Source organism: Xiphophorus couchianus, chromosome 23, assembly GCF_001444195.1.
Source record: "Xiphophorus couchianus chromosome 23, X_couchianus-1.0, whole genome shotgun sequence".
Lineage (NCBI taxonomy): Eukaryota > Metazoa > Chordata > Actinopteri > Cyprinodontiformes > Poeciliidae > Xiphophorus > Xiphophorus couchianus.
This window is the reverse complement of record NC_040250.1, coordinates 4,861,557-4,876,954: the sequence shown is the minus strand read 5'-3', so window position 1 is coordinate 4,876,954 and position 15,398 is coordinate 4,861,557. Positions and strand designations below refer to the sequence as shown.

The window sequence follows — 15,398 nt, the reverse complement described above, 5'->3', positions numbered from 1 at the left end:
ATTTTCTGGGTTCAAACGGAACGTCCACCGTCTTTTCTCGTCCGACCTACAGAGCGGCACGTTTGTAATAAATGTGTCCTCTGTCATCTTTTGGGATGCCATAACAATAATATAACATATTTAAACCACGATGATTTAAAAATGCTGAATTAAGAAGACGCTAGATGCTATATAGTCTTGTCTCGAAGCTGTTTTTAAGGGCCAAGAAACAACAATGGCGGCGGCAGTGGAAACATCTTGCTCGGAGTTCCTGAACTGGGAGGTTGAAAGTTCAGTTTGTAATGAATTAAAACAAGAGAAACAGCTGTCTGCCTCGCAAAGAAGATGCTACAGCTTCTGTAGGAGGAAGGTGAGAATATACTGTCTGCGGCTTCTTGGTGTTATTTGTTGTGCTTATTGCTACAAAACTCTGCTTCTAGTTATTCCTCCCATTTAAGAATGATAAAGGAATACCTCTAGATAACACTTGGCAAATTTCTTTAAGATCTGAAGTGAAATTTGTCAACACATTAAAATGTTTAATTTTGAGGAGCTTTAATTTTGAAATTCCGCATCAGATCTCGATGAGTTTTAGACATAAAACAGTGACAAATACTAGAATGTTGTATCTACCTATTAGCGGGCGGACATTAAAATATAGCTGTAAAAAATACAGCTTTTACTTTGAAAGATCTCGCAAAGTTGTGCTAAATCTACAAATAACCTTATACACAATACATTATTGTGTACCCAATTGATCCCAAATTTTGTCAAGTAAAATTAGTGGATTCTCTACTATATAAATGTAAATATTAGAGTATACTGACTAAAAATAATTTGCTATTGAAAAAATACTTTTTACCCTTTGGGAACAGAACTGGATTGTATTGTATTGAGGAATTAAATGTATAATTATCTAAAATTATAGACAGAAAATTGTATTGGAAGTCATGTATGAATTGTATGAAATAAAAAATGTTAAAGTCAATAACGTTAATAATCTGAAATATGTATGGATCTTAATATATCTTATACAGTCTTTCAACATTTGGTCCAAATGTTGAAGAATTACCGACATTATGAAGGCTTATCCTCATGCATTTAATTGATGTACTTATTCATATCTTTTAAAATGTATAAAATGGTTTTGTTTGTTATTATTATGATTAACTTTTTAAAGAAAAAGGCAAAAACCACATTTGGATCACTATAAAACTTTTACCCCTGAGTCTAGATCCAGTTACCAGCTAATTAACCACACTGATCTTCAAGGATTACATTTTTAAAAACATTTCCCATGTCACATTTTTCTCTTCTTCGCAGTCATTTGCCGCCTTCGTAGCATCCGTGCAGAATGGTTGTCAAGTTAAAGGAAGAGCGTCCTGGTGCTGCTGTGGCCAGACCTTCAGCGAACACTCTGCCATCCACAAACACGTGGCTAAAAGTCATAATTCTGAAGTACAGCAGCTCACTGAGGCTGCGTATGAGCATCTACTAAAACAGCTGGAGCAAGAGGCTGAGCCACCAAAGGAATGCAAAGCTGAAGTAGCAGACATTTCTGTATGGATACCAGATATCAGCCAAGTCTCTGAGGAGAACCTGAGAAAGTAAACAGATATTAGATATTCTCCTGTTTGCGGCAGTTTTTATGCTATCTGTCATTTTAGATTTTATCCATGTTTATCTTTTGTTTACATATAGCGGCCCTGGAAAAGTTCTCCTTTATTATCATTACTGTCAACTGGATGATCCCCATGTTATCTGTGCTTGGCAGAAAGCTTTATGTGAAAAGCTTCACTTAACAGGCAAGGTGAATGAACTCTATCACTGTACTGCTGAATGTTAAAATACTGAAAAAAGATAAATACTTCATGAAATTAAATTTTTTTTTAAATGTATTGGTCATTTTCTTCAGATTAGGGTGGCAGCAGAAGGCATCAATGGGACAGTTGGAGGTACCAATGTGGCCACTGATATTTATATCAGTGCAATGCTCTCACATACTGTCTTCAAGATGGAAAAAGAAGATTTTAAGGTCAGAAGCAGATGGAAAAACAGTTGTATTTTAGGACTTTGTTTTGCTAATTAAACCTCTAGCCTTGCAGATTAGTAGAAATATTTGTAATATTTCTCTCCTTGGCGTTTGTCTAGACCAGCGATGGAGGTTCTGAGTGTTTTACAGACTTGAAGGTTGGAGTCTTTAAGGAGATTGTCCCAATGGGAATGGATCCTGATGCTGTATCCTACAAGCTGGCAGGTACTGATACATTCTACTAATTTTACTTCTAGAATTCTGCTGCTGCTATATATAAACTACAATTATCATAGGAAACTCTACTGTTCATTAGAGAGGCTTTTTCATTGTCAGCTTTTACAACTCATCTTTAAACCATTACCAATAGTTAGTTTTACTGTTGATACACATTTTTATTAGGCAATTATTTCCAGTAATTACTTTCAAATACTTTATAAATAGAGCTGGTATGATAAATAACACATGCATTATTTCTTAACGAAAGTAGCCAGACTTTTTTTAATCATTTATGTGATTTAATCAATATTTCTCTCAGGTTTCTGAATATGTCCAAAGTTTATCTTTGGACATTAAGTGCATATTTTGTTTGCTTGTTTTTTAATAATTTATAGATTCAAAAAGTGTATTATTATTTTTTAGTTATTAGGCCCGAGCAGCAAAGCGCTGCGAAGGCCTATTGTATCTGTACTGTTTATTATTAGGCCCGAGCAGCAAAGCGCTGCGAAGGCCTATTGTATCTGTGTTGTTTATTAGGCCCGAGCAGCAAAGCGCTGCGAAGGCCTATTGTATCTGTAGTGTTTATTATTATTATTATTATTATTATTATTATTATTATTATTATTATTCTGCCCCCCCAAAGAGGCGCCTTTTTGGGGGCTTTATCATATTCAAAAACTCACCAAACTTGGCGGTCGCGACTAGAAAAATTCAAAATTTTGAATTTTAAGGTTGTCGCAAAAATCGCAAAGAAAATTGCTCAACGCCGGCAACTAGCAATTTTTTGTTGACACAATGGTATGAACGTATTTCATCGTAGAGACATGAAATTTGGTAGACTTGTAGAGCTCACCAAAAGACTCAGAACTTACATTTAATGTTATAAGCCAACTATCACAGGAAGTCGGCCATTTTGTATTGAAAGTCCATTTTTTACCTCGATTTTGACGTTTACAGCCGTCGTATTTGATCGAACTCCTCCTAGGGATTTCGATTGATCGGCTTCAAACTTGGTCAGTCTGATCATAAGGCATGTTTGATTTAAAGTTATCAAATTGGTGAGTTTTGGAGCATGTTGAAGGGGTGTTAGCAGGGGTCAAAGTTCACCTACTCGCCATGAAACACGAAACTCTTATATTTCCTATACAAAAGCACATAGAGGGACCAAACGTTCAGTTATTGATCGTCATCGGGTGTCCTAAAATACCCTGTGGTGAAATTTTATTTTTTCGTAGGCCACGCCCCCTGAGAACAGGAAGTGTCATGTTTTACTGTGAACGGTCGCTATCTTAGCCCTTTGACCTAATCAACATGAACCTGTGTCCAGAGACAGAAGACATGTTGGTGTGTTGAGTATTCCAACCCCGACCGGCTGCGATGAAGCAGGTGGGCGTGGCGGCGTTGCGAACGCCGTCAAATTTCGTTTGGCTCTGAATTCCACAATTTCGGGCCCAGCTGCTCCAAACTCACTAGGATGGATCCTTATCCACCCTCCGACAGGAATTCATAACAAAATTTGGTGGGCGTGGCCTAATTTCTCTATATCGACCCCTAGAGTATTTTAAATGAACAGCCCCAGGCCATGCTTTATCCTAGAATTACGAAACTTGGTACATATGTGTATCTTGTCAGGACGTACAAAAAAGTCTATTAGAGCCATGGTCGGAACCCAACAGGAAGTCGGCCATTTTGTATTGAAGGTCCATTTTGGACCTCGAGTTTGACGTTTACAGCCTTTGCATTTGATCGAACTCCTCCTAGGGATTTCGATTGATCGGCTTCAAACTCGGTCAGTCTGATCATAAGGCATGTCTGATTTAAAGTTATCAAATTGGTGACTGTATGAGCTTGCTGAAGGGGGGTTACCAGGGGTCAAAGTTCACCTACTCGCCATGAAACACGAAACTCTTATATTTCCTATACAAAAACAAATAGAGGGACCAAACGTTCAGTTATTGATCGTCATCGGGTGTCCTAAAATACCCTGTGGTGAAATTTTATTTTTTCGTAGGCCACGCCCCCTGAGAACAGGAAGTGTCATGTTTTACTGTGAACGGTCGCTATCTTAGCCCTTTGACCTAATCAACATGAAACTGTGTCCAGAGACAGAAGAAATGTTGGTGTGTTGTGGATTCCAACCCCGACCGGCTGCGATGAAGCAGGTGGGCGTGGCGGCGTTGCGAACGCCGTCGAATTTCGTTTGGCTCTGAATTCCACAGTTTCAGGGTGAGCTGCTCCAAACTCACTAGGATGGATCCTTATCCACCCGCCAACAGGAATCCATAGCGATATTTGGTGGGCGTGGCCTAATTTCTCTATACTGCCCCCTAGAATATTTTAAAAAATCAGCCCCAAGCCATGCTTTAACTTAGAATTACGAAACTTGGTACACATGTGTATCTTGTCAGGACGTACAAAAAAGTCTCTTGGAGCCATGCTCTAAACCCAACAGGAAGTCGGCCATTTTGTATTGAAGGTCCATTTTGGGCCCTGTTGTGGCCGTTTACAGCCTTTGCATTTGATCGAACTCCTCCTAGGGATTTCGATTGATCGGCTTCAAACTCGGTCAGTCTGATCATAAGGCATGTCTGATTCAAAGTTATCAATATGGTGAGTCTTGACCATGTTGAAGCAGGGTTAGCAGGGCTCAAAGTTCCCCTGTGATCGACTGTGTAATACAAAGGGGATCCTTTGTCCTGTGTAGGGCAATGCTGCCCTCTGGTGTCGAATTACTGAAATAATGAAACTATTTCAGTAATTTCAGTAATTCGACACCAGAGGGCAGCATTGCCCTACGGAATGATAGAGTTCAATTTTGTGAGGAAGAGGAAAAAATTAAAAATTTGTAATTCTAACAGAAAAACTGGCATCCTGGTGGGATGCCAGTCGATCATATGTCAGCATATTATGATGTCATCTAAGCCCCGCCCCCTCAGAAAAGGAAGTGCTATTTTTTTAACTTGTAAAGTTCCATTTATGGCTCTCTTGACCTAATCAAGGTGATTCTGTGTTGGATGACAGATAGGAAGTTGGTCTCACTTGTTTTAAAGTGCCAAGAGTTTTCAATGGCGGCAACGCCGTTGGCATACGTTTGCCTCTAGATTCCACATGTTTTGACCGAGCTGCACCAAACTTGGCATGAGTGATTCTGGTGGGATTCCTGACGATCCTACGTCATCATATTATGACGTCATCTAAGCCCCGCCCCCTCGGAACAGGAAGTGCCATTTTTTTCCTTGGAAAGCTCTGTTTATGGCTCTCTTGACCTAATCAAGATGATTCGGATGATAAACTCTGTCAATGCTCGCTGCTGGCTGAACCGTGTGGGCGTGGCCAAATGGCGAATATCAGTCCCTCGCCATATACATACGTTTGGCTCTAAATCACACATGGATCATCCGATTGACGCCAAACTGGATATATACGACCTTTGTTCACCTCTAAAGAGCCCAACGAGGTTGAAATGTAATTTGACTCCACTGCGCCCCCTAAGTTAATACATGGGCTGTATCTCCTCGACGCATCGACCGATCTGCACCAGATTTTTTGACAGTCGTCGGGGAGCGCCGCCGAACGCATTAACTCGTATCGCCTGGTGGACGGGCGGGGGAAATGCGCGACAGCTTCTGCGGCGGCTAGAGGGCGGCGGTGCTGGAAACTGCGGCAGAGCTTCCGCGGTGGGGAGCGGGCTGCGGCTCTGGAAACCGAGCGAGAGCTTCTGCGGTGGCCGGAACCCCCGCGGTGGCCAATAGGCCGGAGCGGCGCTTGCTGCGAGGGCCGCCCGAGGCTGCTTGCAGCTTTAATTATTATTATTCTTCCCACCTCTTCGTGTGCCTTTTTGGGGGCTTTATCATATTCAAAAACTCACCAACTTGGCGGAGGCGTCTAGGCGGTTTAAAAATTTTGAATTTTAAGGTCGTTGCAAAAATCGCAAAAAAAATTGCTCAACGCCGGCAACTAGCAATTTTCAACAGACCCATTGCTATTCACTTACTTCATCGTAGAGACTTGAAATTCGGTACAGTTGTAGAGCTCACTAAGACGCTCAGAATTTACAAGTAATGTCATAGTGCAAGTATCGCAGGAAGTCGGCCATTTTGTATTGAAGGTCCATTTTTTACCTCGATTTTGACGTTTACAGCCTTCGTATTTGATCGAACTCCTCCTAGGGATTTCGATTGATCGGCTTCAAACTCGGTCAGTCTGATCATAAGGCATGTCTGATTTAAAGTTATCAAATTGGTGAGTTTTGGAGCATGTTGAAGGGGGGTTACCAGGGGTCAAAGTTCACCTACACGCCATGAAACAAAAACCTCTTATATTTCCTATACAAAAACACATAGAGGGACCAAACTTTCAGTGATTGATCGTCATCGGGTGTCCTATAATACCCTGCAGTGAAATTTTTTTTTTACGTAGGCCACGCCCCCTGAGAGCAGGAAGTGTCATGTTTTACTGTGAACGGTCGCTATCTTAGCCCTTTGACCTAATCAACATGAAACAGTGTCCAGAGACAGAAAACATATTGGTGTGTTGTGGATTCCAACCCCGACCGGCTGCGATGAAGCAGGTGGGCGTGGCGGCGTTGCGAACGCCGTCGAATTTCGTTTGGCTCTGAATTCCACAGTTTCGGGGTGAGCTGCTCCAAACTCACTAGGATGGATCCTTGTCCACCCGCCAACAGAAATCCATAGCGATATTTGGTGGGCGTGGCCTAATTTCTCTACATCGCCCCCTAGAATATTTTAAAAAATCAGCCCCACGCCATGCTTTAACTTAGAATTACGAAACTTGGTACACATGTGTATCTTGTCAGGACGTACAAAAAAGTCTCTTGGAGCCATGCTCTAAACCCAACAGGAAGTCGGCCATTTTGGATTGAAGGTCCATTTTGGACCTCGATTTTGACGTTTACAGCCTTTGCATTTGATCGAACTCCTCCTAGGGATTTCGATTGATCGGCTTCAAACTCGGTCAGTCTGATCATAAGGCATGTTTGATTTAAAGTTATCAAATTGGTGACTGTATGAGCTTGGTGAAGGGGGGTTACCAGGGGTCAAAGTTCACCTACTCGCCATGAAACACGAAACTCTTATATATCCTGCACAGAAACTCACAGAGACACCAAACGTTCAGTGATTGATCATCAATAGGTGTCCTAAAATACCCTGTGGTGAAATTATGACATCGCTTAGGCCACGCCCCCTGAGAACAGGAAGTGTCATGTTTTACTGTGAACGGTCGCTATCTTAGCCCTTTGACCTAATCAACATGAAACTGTGTCCAGAGACAGAAGACATGTTGGTGTGTTGTGGATCCAAGCCCTGACCGGCTGCGATGAAGCAGCTGGGTGTGGCGGCGTGGCGAAGTGACCTGTAACGCCGATGCCATACGTTTGCTTCTAGATTCCACATGTTTCGACCGAGCTGCACCAAACTTGGCCTGACTCATCCTGGTGTGATGCCTGACAATGCTATGTAATCATATTATGACATCATCTAAGCCCCGCCCTCTCAGAATGAATTAGAGAGATCTTCTGTGTAATTACATAATAAACAGTCCATGTTCTTTGTTTGTAGGGCAATGCTGCCCTCTGCTGTCCACTGAACAACAGGAAGTCTTGTATTTTACTGTGAACCATAATAGGAGACCATGCAGCGATAAAAGTGCAGTGATAAAAGTGCATAAAAAGGAATATTTATTAACAAAAACAACAATGGATTGTGGATGTCAGTATCAGTGATGTAATGCTGATGCTTGGATGTGTTGTATGAGTGCATATGGAACAGTTGAAGTGCAAAAACAAAGACAAACTCAAATGTGCAAAAGTAGAGAAGCTGAGGCCTGGGAACAAAGGCACAGGAAGTTGCTCTCACTTGCTTTAAAGTGCCAAGACTTTTCAATGGCGGCAACGCCGTTGGCATACGTTTGCCTCTAGATTCCACATATTTTGATCGAGCTGCACCAAAATTGGCCTTAGTGTTGCTGGTGGGATGCTGGACGATCCTATGTCATCATAGTATGACATCATCTAAGCCCCGCCCCCTCACAACAAATGAGAGACATTGTCTGTTTAATTTCACATTAAATAGTACATCTATGTCATTTGTAAGGCAATGCTGCTGTCGAATTACTGAAATAATTAAACTATTTCAGTAATTGGACACTAGAGCGCAGCATTGCTTTACAAATGAGAGCTCGACTGTGTAATGCAATTGTGACTGCCGCTTTTCTGGATGTTTCAGGCTTCTACAAGAAAACCCACGTCATACAATCTACTGTTTTATACTTCACCTATCTCATAAGTGATTACAACACTACTACCACTACTACTACTAATAATAATAATAATGTTCATAGCAGGTTAAACATGACAGAATAAATCCAGAATTGGACACTACATTGCAACTTTGTATGATTTTAAATAGAAATCTTGCTCTAATCTTTTTTTTCTGTAAATTCATGTTAAAACTACTAAATTTCAGTGATTAATATAAATGCAATTTCACAGCACTTTCAGTCTGTCACGACTGGCTAAAAGTCAAAAGAAAACAGGAGACCATGCAGTGATAAAAGTGCATAAAAAGGAATATTTATTAACAAAAACAACAATGGATTGTGGATGTCAGTATCAGTGATGTAATGCTGATGCTTGGATGTGTTGTATGAGTGCAAATGGAACAGTTGAAGTGCAAAAACAAAGACAAACTCAAATGTGCAAAAGTAGAGAAGCTGAGGCCTGGCAACAAAGGCACAGGAAGTTGCTCTCACTTGCTTTAAAGTGCCAAGACTTTTCAATGGCGGCAACGCCGATGCCATACGTTTGCTTCTAGATTCCACATGTTTCGACCGAGCTGCACCAAACTTGGCCTGATTGATCCTGTTGTGATGCCCGACAATACTATGTCATCATATTATGACGTCATCTTAGCCCCGCCCCCTCAGAATGAATGAGAGAGATCTTCTGTGTAATTAAATATGAAACAGTCCATGTTCGTCATTTGTAGGCCAATGCTGCCCTCTGCTGTCCACTGAAATAGTTTCATTATTTCAGTAATTCGACACCAGAGGGCAGCATTGCCCTACGGAATGACAGAGTTCAATTTTGTAACAAAGAGGAAAAAATAAAAAATTTGTAATTCTAACACAAAAACTCACAGAGACACCAAACTTTCAGTTATGGATCATCATCGGGTGTCCAATAATATCCAATGGTCAAATGATGACATCACTTAGGCCACGCCCCCTGACAACAGGAAGTCTCATATTTTACTGTGAACGGTCGATAGCTTCTGCACCAAACTTGGCTTGAGTGATGCTGGTGGGATGCCTGTCGATCCTACGTCATCATATTATGACGTCATCTAAGCCCCGCCCCCTCGGAACAGGAAGTGCCGTTTTTTTCCTTGGAAAGCTCTGTTTATGGCTCTTTTGACCTAATCAAGATGATTCGGATAATAAACTCTGTCAATGCTCGCTGCTGGCTGAACCGTGAGGGCGTGGCCAAATGGCGAATATCAGTCCCTCGCCATATACATACGTTCGGCTCTAATTCACACATAGATCATCCGATTGACGCCAAACTGGATAAGTATGACCTTTGTTCACCTCTAAAGAGCCCAACGGGTTTGAAATGTAATTTGACTCCACTGCGCCCACTAAGCTAATACATCGGCTGTATCTCCTCGATGCATCAACCGATCTGCACCAGATTTTTTGACAGTCGTCGGGGAGCGCCGCCGAACGCATTCACGCGTGTGGCCCGGTGGACGGGCGGGGAAAATGCGCGACAGCTCCTGTGGCGGCTAGCGGGCGGCGGTGCCGGAAACTGCGGCGGAGCTTCTGCGGTGGGGAGTTGGCTGCGGCTCTGGAAATCGTGCGAGAGCTTCTGCGGTGGCCGGAACCCCAGCGGTGGCCAATAGGCCGGAGCGGCGCTTGCTGCGAGGGCCGCCCGAGGCTGCTTGCAGCTTTAATTATTCTTACGATTCTGCCCCCCTCTTCGTGTGCCTTTTTGGGGGCTTTATCATATTCAAAAACTCACCAAACTTGGCGGAAGCGACTAGGCGGTTTAAAAATTTTGAATTTTAAGGTTGCCACAAAAATCGCAAAAAAAATTGCTCAACGCCGGCAACTAGCAATTTTCAACAGACCCATTGCTATTCACTTACTTCATCGTAGAGACTTGAAATTCGGTACAGTTGTAGAGCTCACTAAGACGCTCAGAATTTACAAGTAATGTCATAGTGCAAGTATCGCAGGAAGTCGGCCATTTTGTATTGAAGGTCCATTTTTTACCTCGATTTTGACGTTTACAGCCTTCGTATTTGATCAAACTCCTCCTAGGGATTTCGATTGATCGACTTCAAACTCGGTCAGTCTGATCATAAGGCATGTCTGATTTAAAGTTATCAAATTGGTGAGTTTTGGAGCATGTTGAAGGGGGGTTACCAGGGGTCAAAGTTCACCTATACGCCATGAAACAAAAACCTCTTATATTTCCTATACAAAAACACATAGAGGGACCAAACTTTCAGTGATTGATCGTCATCGGGTGTCCTATAATACTCTGCAGTGAAATTTTTTTTTTACGTAGGCCACGCCCCCTGAGAGCAGGAAGTGTAATGTTTTACTGTGAACGGTCGCTATCTTAGCCCTTTGACCTAATCAACATGAAACTGTGTCCAGAGACAGAAGACATGTTGGTGTGTTGTGGATTCCAACCCCGACTGGCTGCGATGAAGCAGGTGGGCGTGGCGGCGTTGCGAACGCCGTCGAATTTCGTTTGGCTCTGAATTCCACAGTTTCGGGGTGAGCTGCTCCAAACTCACTAGGATGGATCCTTATCCACCCGCCAACAGGAATCCATAGGATATTTGGTGGGCGTGGCCTAATTTCTCTATACTGCCCCCTAGAATATTTTAAAAAATCAGCCCCAAGCCATGCTTTAACTTAGAATTACGAAACTTGGTACACATGTGTATCTTGTCAGGACGTACAAAAAAGTCTCTTGGAGCCATGCTCTAAACCCAACAGGAAGTCGGCCATTTTGGATTGAAGGTCCATTTTGGGCCCTGTTGTGGCCGTTTACAGCCTTTGCATTTGATCGAACTCCTCCTAGGGATTTCGATTGATCGGCTTCAAACTCGGTCAGTCTGATCATAAGGCATGTTTGATTTAAAGTTATCAATATGGTGAGTCTTGACCATGTTGAAGCAGGGTTAGCAGGGCTCAAAGTTCCCCTGTGATCGACTGTGTAATATGTAATTACAAAGGGGATCCTTTGTCATTCCGTAGGGCAATGCTGCCCTCTGGTGTCGAATTACTGAAATTACTGAAATAGTTTCATTATTTCAGTAATTCGACACCAGAGGGCAGCATTGCCCTACGGAATGACAGTTCAATGTTGAATTAAAGAGGAAAAAATTAAATAATTTGTAATTCTAACACAAAAACTCACAGAGACACCAAAGTTTGAGTTATTGATCATCCTCTTGTGTAGAATAATATCCAATGGTCAAATGATGACATCACGTAGGCCACGCCCTCTGACAACAGGAAGTCTTGTATTTTACTGTGAACGGTCGATAGCTTCTGCACCAAACTTTGCACGAGTGACCCTGGTGGGATCCTTGACGACCCTATGTCATCATATTATGACGTCATCTAAGCCCCGCCCCCTCAGAACAGGAAGTGCCGTTTTTTTACTTGGAAAGCTCCGTTTATGGCTCTCTTGACCTAATCAAGATGATTTGGATGATAAACTCTGTCAATGCTCGCTGCTGGCTGAACCGTGTGGCCGTGGCCAAATGGCGAATATCAGTCCCTCGCCATATGCATACGTTTGGCTCTTATTCAGGCATAGATCATCCGATTGGCGCCAAACTGTATATGTATGACCTTTGCTCACCTCTAAAGAGCCCAACGGGTTTGAAATGTAATTTGGCTCCACTGCGCCCCCTAAGTTAATACATAGGTTGTATCTCCTCGACGCATCGACCGATCTGCGCCAGATTTTTCGACAGTCGTCGGGCAGCGTCGCCGAACACATTCACGCGTATCGCCCGGTGGACGGGCGGGGAAAATGCGCGACAGCTTCTGCGGCGGCTGGCGGGCGGCGGTGCTGGAAACTGCGGCAGAGCTTCCGCGGTGGGGAGCGGGCTGCGGCTCTGGAAACCGAGCGAGAGCTTCTGCGGTGGCCGGAATCCCCGCGGTGGCCAATAGGCCGGAGCGGCGCTTGCTGCGAGGGCCGCCCGAGGCTGCTTGCAGCTTTAATTATTATTATTTTCTTTTTTTTCTCATGTGGACCTATTGATGTCTTTAATAAAGCTGATGATGGTGACATAATTGTTTTCTGACAAGTTTTCTATAAATGTTATTAAATTATAAATTATTCAAATCTGAAAAAGTGACGAACTCGAGGGCCTAACCATTTATTTCTGATCATAACAATCTTGCAAATACCTGTTTATATTGCATCATAAAACTCTTTACCAGTGCAATAACACAGCGGTAGGGCATTAAATTGTGTTTTTCATGCCAACAAAGAGAATGGCAAGTAAGCTCAAATGCTGACAAATATGGTAACACTTTGCAGTGAGTGAGTGAGTTACAACCTCCGGGTCATAAAAAATGTTGAAAGGCTGACGAATCTTTACATTTTTTTCAGTTGGGAAAAAAACCTTTATTGTAGGAAAGAGAGGATGAAAAAGAGTAAAAACAGAACCGACCTGCTATGTTATTTAAGCATGTAAAATTATTTTAAATTCTCATCAACATAATGTTCTTTAATTGTCTTTTCTTTGCCAGTTTCAGTTATATCCATCCATATCAGTTGGAACATAATAATTGGTTCTTTGCTACGTTTTCTCTTTAGTGTGGAAAGAACACTGGTTCATCCCTGGAATTTATGTCTATTTTTATGCCTGAATAATTCGAACTTGAAGGTTAATTGCAATATCAAACAAAAAAAATTCTGAAAATAGTTGGTTACTGGATGGAAGATGAGTGAAAACTGCTAAATGTCTGTTTGGCCTCCCAGGAACTCATCTGGACCCTGAAGAGTTTCATAAGGAAGTGGAAGCTCTTTTGGCTAACGGAGATTCTAGCGACGATACCATCCTCCTCGACTGCCGCAACTTTTACGAGAGCAAAATTGTAAGTATTGATGGTTATAATTGCCAGGCATACTGAGCAGAAAATTAGTTGAAAACAATAAAGTATGTGCAGTTGTTCTGGTTGTTAAATCTGCAAGATGTAGAAGTAAGTCTAGCGAATGATTTGAATTTTTATTTCCCTCAGGGCCAGTTCACTCGATGTCTGGCCCCAAACATCCGTAAGTTCAGTTATTTCCCAGACTACATCGACCAGAACCTGGAGCTGTTCCGGAACAAAAAGGTTCTGATGTACTGCACAGGAGGGATCCGCTGTGAACGTGGATCTGCCTACCTCTGCTCTAAAGTAAGCAAAATCTTAGTTTTATTTAAAGTTTCCCTTAGGAGTTTTATTTATTGTTTTTGGTTGTTGTGTTTCATTTTGGATATTGGATATGTCTCCCAGTGTTAAGCGTTTGTTTGAGAGGATTAACTTTCATTATTATGCAATTATCAATGTATTACTTGAAAATAATCTCAAAATAATATTATCATTTATTGCAATAATTACTGGGACAATTGATTGTCCAGCAATATGTTATCAAGCAGACTTGGTGCATAATAACACTCCCATGAAGCTCATTATTCTCCTTTACAAAAGGTGTTTAGTCATAATCTGTTTAGTAGAAATTCATGTTTTAAACATTTTCCGTGTTTTATAATACATTTTTGTTCTTATCTAACCTGTAAATCTACTGTGTTGCAGGATGTGTGTAAAGAGGTTTACCAGCTGAAAGGGGGAATCCATAAGTACTTGGAGCGTTTCCCTGAAGGTTTCTATCGAGGGAAACTTTTCGTGTTCGATGAACGCTACACCATCTCCTCCAACAATGATGTCATCTCAGGTTGCAGTGTTAATTAAACTACATTACCTGTACCTTAAGCGCAAACTTAAAGAAAAGCTTGTACTGTCAGGAAGTTAGTAATTTTCCATTGGAGTTTTTTAAGCCTTGGTGTCTGTAATTAGATTGCAGGTATTGCGGCCTTCCATGGGACCAGTATGAGCTTTGCAGCACCCAGTTCTGCTGCCAGCTGGTGTTGTCCTGTCCCAGCTGCAGAAAGAAAGGATGCACTGCCTGCTGCCCATCTTGCCAAAGGAAAGGAGAGACTCAAGACAAGGAGGCCTCTGATGTTCAGCACCCCAAAGAAGAATGCGAGTGCACCGACACACGGGCCAGAATCCCTCAGGATGTTTAACAACATAAGATCTGGATTTAAAGTGTCTTAATTAATTAATAGAATGAAAACTATGGAAAATTCTGAGCAAACTTATACAAAAAATTATAAGAATGTTGAAAATTAAATAAGAAACAACTAAATGTATCAATTACTGATACCTTTTAATCAAAATCTAATGAGAAATCATAAAAGTCTCTCCTGGATCTATGAATTGTATTCTTATTTTATGATGTAAATTTTCAGAATGTACAGTCGGTAATTAAAAATTTTCAGATATGTTTTGTTTTGTTTTCCCCATTTTGTTTTCATATTGCAGCTCCAAACTCTGGATAAACAATATTTAAGTACAAACCAGTAACAGATAAGCCTCTTTAACAAAAGAATATGCAGAATATTTCACATGCACTGTGTGTAATGCAAGCCTTGCAGTCGCTTATTGTGTCAGTTAGGGAAGCTGCAGGTGTTTCATAAACAAACCACAACCAGGAATGCATGATTGTGACATACAGCTTGGAAATGCACTTTTTTAAAAGCCAAATCAAGTAAGGGACAACATTTTTATTGAAGTGTTGAACTTAATTTTGTATATTGTGTATTGTCAACTTAATGTGGAGGAATGAGATGACCTTTCTGAGCAACTAGTGCTAAAATAAACTGACTTGTGTTGATTTGAATAAACTAAAGGTGGTTGAACTTTTTAAAATGCAAAACAATAATAGTTGGTTACTGTTTATATTTTTCTTTTAGGAGAAAAGAGACATTGTTGAAATAGAAAAAGTGAATGAAAGGAAAGTTATGACTATTCATATAAAATGCAAAAGCTACAAATATTTCTGTTT

General features: G+C 41.5%; 1 protein-coding gene across 1 annotated transcript; it reads left to right on the top strand.

Annotated features, from left to right (window-relative positions):
* The first annotated feature begins 25 nt into the window (after positions 1-25).
* Positions 26-15,233, top strand: tstd2 (thiosulfate sulfurtransferase like domain containing 2). Its single transcript, XM_028009163.1, has 9 exons — positions 26-349; positions 1,303-1,586; positions 1,681-1,789; positions 1,895-2,014; positions 2,131-2,236; positions 13,269-13,384; positions 13,529-13,687; positions 14,087-14,225; positions 14,348-15,233. The coding sequence occupies exons 1-9, from the start codon at positions 215-217 to the stop codon at positions 14,575-14,577; spliced, it is 1,398 nt and encodes a 465-aa protein (XP_027864964.1). The 5' UTR covers positions 26-214; the 3' UTR covers positions 14,578-15,233.
* The last annotated feature ends 165 nt before the right edge of the window (positions 15,234-15,398 follow it).